Consider the following 10000-nt stretch of genomic DNA (forward strand, 5'->3'; position numbering starts at 1 on the left):
AAATTGGAGGAAAGTCCAGTGTTGAGGATTAAAAAGACAGCAGGAAGAAGAGCATCCAGAACATATCAGATTAATAATGAACCAAAGCATAGTGAGAATAAGGAAAATAATATTCAGGAGTTTGATTTTACTGCAGATTTTAAAGAAACGAATGATCAATCTTGTAATTCAGAAGATATGCCTGTTAGTGAGTCAAGAGAGTCAGATGTTGAAAGTACCTCAGCTTTCAAAGGTGAAATAGAAATGAATTATGGATCAGGCAAGAAAGATAGCATGGAAGTTAGCTTTGCAGATGGCTTCAATTACCCATTTGAACAAAACATGTTGTTCAGTGCTCTTGGCTTAGTTGAGAGGCATAGTTCAAGTACCTGTAAGCCCCACGACACTTCTCCCTCCCATATTGCTCACAGAACAAGAAATATAACGGCTTATTTCAGAAGAATGCAAGAGTGCCAAGTAGTGCTAGAAGACTGTCACAAGATGAAGAAAAACAAAATGTGCTTAGAGCATGATATACCTAAAGTTGATCAGGTTGAAAAAGGGAAATCAAGTCCAGAGAGTGAAACAGAAACCTCATATGCAAATCTATTTAGTCCAGTACTTGACTTCAATTTTGAAGGTTTTCTCACCACGGATATAGACATTGGTGATGACTTTGTCATGTCTGATTTAGAATTTGGGGAAGAACTAAGATATCCAGATAATCCTGAGAATTTAGTTCAAACAGCAGAAAGACAAGATGGTAACTTAGAGACTCATGACTCAGTGCCTCATAATGTAAATATCCAAGAACTCACAAAAATACAAAATGAAGTAGCAGATGCCAATATACTCCATTCTGATGAAGACAGTCAGAAATTTGTATTTGAAAAGGACACTGAAATTAATGAACTTCAGAAGGGAGATATATTACAGAAAAAAGCAAATGAATGTAATCCTGAAGCGGTCAGGGAACCTGCTCTGCTAATCACTGATAAAAGAGAAACGTGTTCTACCAGTGATAATTCTCTCCCAGGTTTGAATAAAGACCCAAATAAGAGAAGGAGGTTCACCACTAATAAAAATGATGTAGTCAAGAATAGGTGTCTTATCTGTGGAAAGTCATGTTTTACAAAAGCAAAATTGAAGAGACATACTGCCAAACACCATGAAAATGAAGATCAGTTGATGGTACAAGATGAAATTTCATGCAGCAGCAGGAGTTCATTATCAGAAATCAATGGAAAAGAATGTTATGAATTAGAAACTGACAGATTGATACTTCATAGCCCAGAACTCATAACAGCATCAAAACATGGAGAGAATTCTGAAGACCTAACCAGATATTCAAGTTGGAAACAAATTGATGATGATGTTGCAGATATTATTAATTTAGATCCTAAATGTGAAGAGGAATCTTGCTCACAGCAAGTGCACACAGAAAAAATAAAAGAAAATGCAAGAACAGATAATATGAATTCAGTTATTGATATCAGCATTTGCGAAACAATCCAAACAGACATGAATCCCTTAAAAGAGCAAACTTTGGTGACTGAAGATCATTCTTTAATTGAACCACTTGTTACAGATAGTAGGAAAGAAATTTTCAAAGTGTCAGACAGTAAAACAAGAACTTTAACTTCAGAGGTGACCAATGATAATGCAGAATTCCCCACTCCAAAGAAACTACCAAAGAGAAAGTTGAGAAATACTGTTAAAGATAATCAGTCACTAAATAAACAGTTAAGAGTATTACCACAACACCTCAATAGCAAGGAAGAAACTATATTGAAAGGCAAAGGGGATGTGAAAATTAAAGCAGTTGAACATACGACAGATAGTAAGCATCATTTTCGCCACAGTTATGAAGCAGACAAGAGAAAAAGCAATAATATTCAACCAGAAAGCATCAAAAATGAAGTCAAATTAAGGTCAGGGCAGAAAGTATATAATGAAGAAGAGCAGGTCTTTCGCTGTCGTAAAAAACACGAGATCATCAAAATCAATGGAAAGAGGTGGTATCCATGTAATATATGTAACCATAAGTTTTCTAGCTCTTCAGACCTGACAAGGCATATGAGGAAGCACACTGGAGAAAGACCCTTTAAATGTTCAGTTTGTTCAAAGTCATTTAGACAAAGAGAAGCCCTTAAAAGACATATTGAAGTGCATAATGGTAATAAGCCTTATGCTTGTAAACTTTGTGATTCAAGATTTACTCAGAAGGTTCACTTAGAAAATCACCAGACAGTTCATAGTGATGACAAACCATATAGATGTGAACAGTGTGGCAAAGCATTTTCTCGCCTTGGTTACTATAAATTTCATATTAACATTCATGCTTCAGATCCCCCATATAAGTGTAAAATATGCTCTCGTGGTTTTAATTCTTGTGGTAATTTGACAAAACACAAGAAGATTCATGATGAAGTCAAACACTATAAATGTCAGTACTGCCCAGCTGCCTTTTATGTGTCTCAGAGTTTGAAGGTACACTCAAGAGTTCATACAGGTGAGAAGCCTATTCAGTGTCAATTGTGTGGTATAAGCTATCGATTTGAAAGCAGTTTGCGGAAGCATGCTGCATCAAAACATCCAGAATTTGAAGTTAAAGGTGTCAGTCTTATACCTCGTTCAAAGAAATAAAGTGTTTCACCTCTAATAGGTGTTAAGGCTATATATCAGTTGGCTTCATTTGCTTAGGGCATGGAGGAATATCTGAATATATTTATATATACATATAGAATACATTTTATGTTAGACTGATAAGGATATTGGATGAAAACATCCAACTGTCATAATATTCTTACAACGTACAGGTAGAAGTGATTTTCTAGTTTTTAGATCTCTGACCATTCATTATTAATATTTCTTCTTTTAATATCTCAATACACTTATATATTATATATATATATATATATTATATAATATATATATATATATATATATATATATATATATATATATATATATATATATATATATATATATATTATATATAATATATTGTGTGTTTGTGTGTTGTTTTGTGTTTGGGGTTTGTGTGTGTGTGTGTGTGTGGTGTGTGTGTGTGTGTGTTGTGTGTGGGGGTGTGTGTGTGTGTGTGTGTGTGTGTGTGTGTGTGTGTGTGTGTGTGTGTGTGTGTGTGTGTTTGTGTGTGTGTGTTTTGTGTTTGTGTTTGTGTGTGTGTTTTGTGTGTGTTTTGTGTGTGTGTTGTGTTGTGTGTGTTTGTGTTGTGTGTGTGTGTGTGTGTGTGTGTTGTGTGTGTGTGGTGTGTTGTGTGTGTGTGTGTGTGTGTGTGTGTTTGTGTGTGTGTGTGTGTGAGTGATATTTCTTATACTTATTAATACTTGTTTTATGTTTACTATTAGAAAAGGCAGTTATTCATTTCTTTTTCTTTTTTTTATTGCAAGACAATTTTGATTTTCCATGACAAGTGTTTTCATGGTAAATATTGAAATCAGACAGTTAACCACATAATTGGTTGATTATTGTTTAGTCTTTTGAAATGTGTAAGTCACATTTATGATTTATATTCCTCAAATGATTGAGAATTTGAAAGGGCAAAGTTCATTGTTTGATTTATAGTAACCCAAGGTATTGTTTCCTGATATTCAACTGTGGATATTTTAGTTTTACTGTTTTCAAGATTTATTTATTCATTTATTTTCATTGCTTTTGTTTTGATAGCTTCCAATCTTTTCCTGTTTTTTTCTCCATGTATTGCTTTCATTCAAATCTTTTCTGTATCCATATTTTCTGAATTCCATTTAAAATAAGCCTTTAAAGAACATCTGAAAATAGCTAAGCAATGCTTTTTGAGGGAGTTCTTTGTAAATGTTCCCTGTGAAATGATACTATAAGAAGGCAGCTAACCACTAAGATTATTACTGCTGCAATGTTAATAAAATGTCAGTGGTGGTTCTCTTCCCAATTTGTGTTTGGCCTAATTATAGTAGAAACTGAATACTGTGTACATTACTCTTAAATCAGGGTAAATGTGTGGATTTTCTTTTCTCGTGTGGCAATTTCTGTTTTAGATGGAGAACGACTGGCCTGTAGTTTAATTTTATCTATGTGGATAATTTATTGATATGAACAGTATCAACATTTTCATTAAAAAAAAAAAAAAATAGTGCAACTAACAAATTATGTATCGGTTTACATTAATTCAAAATTACTGTATATGATGTTTTGATAGTGTCAAAAATATGCTCAGATCATACTTATAGTCTTCCTAAAGTTCATTTTAAACAGACATCAGTCTTGTAGTCCATACATTATAGTTAGACATTGAGACTATGGATACCATTCACATTCTCTAATGTAGTGGGTTTAAAAGGCCCTATAATGAAATTCAACTGCTCAACTTTTGCTTTCCCCTGTTGGTGACTGACATGTATGAAAATTTGTAGGATTAGCATTTATTTGTTTATTCATAAATGTTATTGTATGACACTGATTTTGTTTAATGTGTTTTATTATATCTTGAACACGCTCTTGTGGTGATATGACACTTACCAATATAGTAAAAAAAAGAAGACCAGTTATCAGACAATGTATTTTTCTTCTTTGGATAGTATTAGTGATATATCACCTGTATATTATCATGAAATATTTTTGACATCTTGGACAACTTTCAAACATATTACAATCTGAAAATAATAGTAATACAGACAAATACAAGAGTATCTATTAATGTAATCATTTCATAAAACACATCCTACTTGTAAATAACCTTTAATTTAGTTAACTTCATCTTTTCTTGAAAAAATTCTTGTCTCTTCAGTGCTGTGGAAAGCTGTATGTATATATATATATATATATATATATATATATATATATATATATATATATATATATATATATATATATATATATATATATATATATATATATATATATATATGTATATTTATATTTATTTATTTATTTCTGTAGCCAATAGTGATTAAAATTATATACATATCCTTTCCATGCTGATAAACATGTGATACTCCTTCTCTTTACTAATCTTTAGTTGTAAGTATTCATGTATAAATAGCCAGTAAGTAAATATAATCTAGCTGTAAGATGGAACATAGAGTAAGGGCGTTCAAATATAGTCAAATAATGTGTTCAGTTAGATAACAAGCCAAGTCCTTTTATAAACATTGTTTATGTAAAGACTAAAGTAAAAAAAAAAATAATAAACTTTTCCATTATTCAAATTCCTTTTTTGTTACCATTCTTCACAACTACAATAAGCAAATAAATCAGATGGATCAGTCTCCATTTTATTTTGTGTGTGTGTGTGTGTGTGTGTGTGTGTGTGTGTGTGTGTGAATGTGTGTGTGTGAATGTGTGTGTGAATGTGTGTGTGTGAATGTGTGTGTGTGAATGTGTGTGTGTGAATGTGTGTGTGTGAATGTGTGTGTGTGAATGTGTGTGTGTGAATGTGTGTGTGTGTGTGTGTGTGTGTGTGTGTGTGTGTGTGTGTTAAATATATAAATATATAATATATATATATATATATATATATATATATATATATATATATATATATATATATATATATATATATATATATATATATGGAAGGCAAGATGCTTTCCTGAGGTTTATAAATTCTCTTGGATAGCTTTTCCTTCTTAAATTGTGCCAGTAAATCATCTGTGATGGTTTCTGTAGATCCATCCCACCATACTTGGTATAAACTAAATTTTACAGGCAAGAGAGCCTTGCTTCTCTGGATGACTGATGGATTCTATGCCAAGATCTTGAGATAGACCATAGCATAGAAAATGAAATCTATGCAAAGAGGGGATCCAATGCTTACCAGTTTCAAAGGTATTTTTCCTGTTAAAATTAAATTCAAAACTGAGGAGCTAGATGAAATAGCTTCCATTTACTCATTTCTATTGGAACCAGGTTACAAGTATGAATGCAAAAATGCCAACCTGTTCTTAAAGGCAAGACAAAATCCAGTTTGTAAGTGACATATCTAGTTTGTAATTTTGTAAAGTTTAAAAGTTTAAAGTTTAAAAGTTTGGTTTGGATTCCATTTGATACAATGGATATTCTTGGTGTGACATACTGTCTGCTTGATTTTGCTCACGTGTGTCAGCTGCTGCTGACTCGGCGGAACCGAGTCCTTGCCCGCCGTGGTGCCCAGCCACAGCAGTAACCTCCAGGCGACAATTGCAACTTCTCGCGCCTGGGTGGGGCGCGAACCACCGACCCCTCAGATGAGAGGCCGACACGTTACCACTGTTCTAGCCCGGAGGATAGTCATATCTAGTAATGGTTTATGGTTAATGGTTATACAAAGCAAAATACACGTACCAGACATCAAAGGCCATATAGCACTATGGGTGATTAGATCACAGTTTCAGGAAAAAAACAGGAGGGAAAGAATCCAGGGAAGGGGGTTGTTGTGACAAAGACATGTCTATGGAAAGTAATGTTGGCAACATTGGTGGAGGACTTACAGTGGCCTCTAGGGGGAATGGTGTAGCATTGTACTGATACTGCATTGTAGTCCATGAAGCAGGCAACTAGATCTCCACAATCTGACCAATCCTTGTTGACATGGCAATCTGTCAGGGTGTTTGAGACAGTTCCAGTACAAGTACTGAGGAAGGGATGAAGCTGGGTTGGAGTGGGTTTGCCATTCAAGTCAGTTGGAGTTGATACTGCTTTAGGTTGGGATTTGGATGTAACTGTGACAAGATGGGAACAATGAGGGTAGCTGCTAAAGGAAACATTGCCTACTTGTTTTTGGAGGCATTGCTGGAAGAGGAGATTGTTGTTAGAGTAAGGGGCTGTAGTGGGGATCACAAAAAAATTATTGTATTTGGCTGGGCTAAACAAGGTATTCAAAAGATTTGTAGAGGTGGGAGCAGTACAATAATGGGGACATGTGGAAGAGGGAGTAGTGTTGAGAGAGGTTGTACTCCAGAGAGGTGGATAATAAGGCTGCAGAGCATTAACAAAGGAGGATGGGGTTATAGACGAAGAAAGCCATGGAGGTGGCAATGAAGTAGAGGATGATGGGAGAGGAGGAATTTTTTCTGGAGGTTGAGTAATTACCTGGATGGATGACTTGGACTGGACTAAGGTAATAGTAGGTATTGAGGGGGTAGTAGAAGCAGGGTTCAAAGTCATGGTCAAAGGACAGCCTGGGATTGGGGAATCAGAAGAATTTAAATCTGTGGGGCAAGCCTCAGTGCCCCTACTAAAGGTGTAAAATCTTCATTACTGGCCATAGTAAGCCTGGAGTATGTAGAGGGGAGAAACGGTCAACCCCTCAGTGTCCCTTGAGGGGTAAAGGCTAGACAACTAAAGAGAGGAATACCACGCCCATGGCTCCCCAGGCCATTCGTAACTGGCACAAAGTCAGCCTTTCATCCTTTTAACACAGCTCTCACACCTTGGGAAGTGGATAGTAGAAGAGGTTGGAATAGAGAAAGAAACGGAAAGGGGAAGAAGAAAGGATTGTGCAAAATTAGTTGAATCTAGGGCAAAGGCCCAAGGCAGGGGCAATTCCCAGCATTGGGTCCCAGCCTTCATCTCCTAAGCTCCCTCACAGCAACAATGGGTATGGGATTGGGGAGGTCATGTTTAATGAAGACTTTTTGTACTGAAAACAGACATGAGGTGTCTTCGATGAGTGTGAAATGAATAATAAATTGTGGATGTTGGCTTGATCTGACTGTTTATTTCTGCATTACTTAGGGATGTGAAACTTTTTGTCTTAAAAAAAAGGATGACAATGCTGGGATATTACTTGCTTGATAACTGAAAATTATCTAATGTATCCAAAATAAGTCCTGCTGGACATTTCATAATTCAAATGATGAACCTTTCACTTGCATACGTAATCATGAAAATGAGCCAGTATTAATACTACATTATATAAGAGTTTTAGCAGCTATATAATGCAATTGGTGTATCTGAACACACAAAAAAAAATATTATGCAAGATGAAGTTTCCATTAGCTAATACATATTCATTGCAAATTTTCTGCCACTTTAACATCCAAGGTCATTAGTGGTGTATTCAAAATATAGTGATAGCATGAGGCTTGGGGGCAGAAGGTAAGGCAATGCTATATGACATCAAAGGTCATCCGGCACTATGATAAAGTAGAGTAGCAAAATGGTTAGGACTGAGTGAATGATTTGGGTAAAGTTACAGATTGAACAGTACTAGAGGGTAGTATAGTAGTGAAAAGGGTAGAGAGGGGGAGCTGATGGGGTATAGTATAAGGTAAAGGGGAAGAAATTAAGAGAGTAGGAACCATAATAAAGTACGGTGGTAAAAATGGCAAAGATGAGTTTAACGATTAGGATAAGTGATGAACAAGGCCACCAGGTATGAAAGTCTTTGTGGCTTTCCAGAATGGTTAATGGTATAGATGTACTAGACATCAAAGACCATGTAAAATAATAAATTATTACAGCAAAAAGGGTAAAAATGATTTAACAATTAGGTTAAGTGAACAGAAGAAGGGAATGAAGAAGAAAAGGAGAGATCATGCAAAATCAATTGAGGTGAGGGCTGAGGTCCAAGGCAGGGGTGATCCCTTACATTGGGCCTCAGTCTCCATCCCCTGAGCCCCCCCCCCCCCTCAACAACAACAAGAAAGGGATTGGGGGCCCTCCGCTAATACTCTTTGTTGGCCTTGTCAGAATCCTGACACTGATCATTAGGAAATAGAAAGAATTACATGCATTCTCTCATCACTTCTCGGTCATGGATTCCCTTTTGTCAAGAGTGCCACTGCTCTACAGACACTGAACATTTTCAATTTGTCATCTTTTACAATACAACTAAGGAAAGCATTTGCAACTTACACATCTGACCTAGATTTTATCCTGTTTCTTAATCACAGACCTTCAGCTATATTTATCTGCTTCATTACTAAATTCTTATTTTCAAGAAGATTTTGGCAGACAGTCGATGAATGATATCATGAAATTAGTTCGATACTTCTTACTTTATGCAGTCATTTTGCTTTAATAAAAGGAATATGCATCTCCTTAGGTATAAACAGGGAAGTTTATCTTTAAAGGTGGAAGCTAGATACTGTACAACACATACTAATGTACAATCATACATAAATGGTAACAGATAATACTTATTTTATATATTTATATATACTTTATTTGTTACAGTACTTTGTACATTTTCATTCAGAGTGCTAATGACTTGCAGCCTATTAACGAAACTCAGTACATATATCAGTCGAATACCTTGTGAAATTGTTGCAAATGAACTCTTTCATTTTAAACAAAATTTTTATTCCTTTTTCTTTTAATGATTTCTAAGGTTATTTTCTTTTTCTTCTCGCTCTCCTTCATAAGTTCATGTATGAAGTAGTCCCCAATAAACTGATATGAAGAATGTTACTACTGCAGGAATAACCATTGTACTAAATCAAATCAATTAAATTGTACATTTCATTAGCTTTACACTCTCATTGTTTACAGTATAACAAAAAAAAAAGAGAAAAAGAAAAAAGAAAAAAGAAAAAAAAATGAAGACAAATATTTTAATGCATATGTCAACAAAACAAAACAAAAAATAATGATAAGGAGATAACACCATCATTCTATTTCAGTGAAGTATCATCCCATACATCAGTAACATCCAGTCTTCACATATTCTTGTTTGCCCTGCGTGAAGATCTTCTGGAAGTCGTAGTTTGCAAGTCCACATTTGCCTTGTTGCTAACCGCAGATTCTGCTGTTTTCTTTGGTATTCTGGCCCTGTTCCTCTTCTCACTTCTGTCTTCATTAGGAGCTTCAACTTCCTCTTGTCTATAAAAATAAAAATGTGTCAATAAATAATGGTAAACTTAAAATTAGTTCCTCATCAGTTGATTAAATTGAACAAATGACAACATTGTTATCCCTAACTTCAAACTTTTCACTCAAGCAGTAAGCAAGTATTATCAAAAGTAGCACAGGGTATGTCATCCTGAATAAAGCATTAAAATACGAGCGGCTGCAGTTATGAACAAAAAGAAATATCTAT

The 10000-nt window shown here is 34.9% G+C and overlaps 2 protein-coding genes across 3 annotated transcripts in view; one reads left to right on the forward strand and one right to left on the reverse strand.

Annotated features, from left to right (window-relative positions):
* On the forward strand, nt 1-2865 carry LOC119568364 (the record flags this gene model as incomplete). The annotated part of the gene is given in 1 exon segment (XM_037916830.1): nt 1-2865. A coding segment is annotated over 1 exon segment (2625 nt), but the record flags the coding sequence as incomplete, so codon positions are not given.
* Nucleotides 2866-9307: 6442 nt separating this feature from the next.
* The window catches only part of LOC119568373 (sister chromatid cohesion protein PDS5 homolog B-B-like), a 50310-nt gene continuing 49617 nt past the window's right edge, over nt 9308-10000 (reverse strand). For both annotated transcript variants that reach the window (XM_037916842.1, XM_037916851.1), the window contains exon 24: nt 9308-9783. In XM_037916842.1, coding sequence (XP_037772770.1) covers nt 9621-9783 — 163 coding nt within the window. In that variant the 3' untranslated portion in view covers nt 9308-9620. The remainder of the gene's footprint in view (nt 9784-10000) is intronic.

Source organism: Penaeus monodon, chromosome 4 (genome assembly GCF_015228065.2).
Source record: "Penaeus monodon isolate SGIC_2016 chromosome 4, NSTDA_Pmon_1, whole genome shotgun sequence".
Classification (NCBI taxonomy): Eukaryota; Metazoa; Arthropoda; class Malacostraca; order Decapoda; family Penaeidae; genus Penaeus; species Penaeus monodon.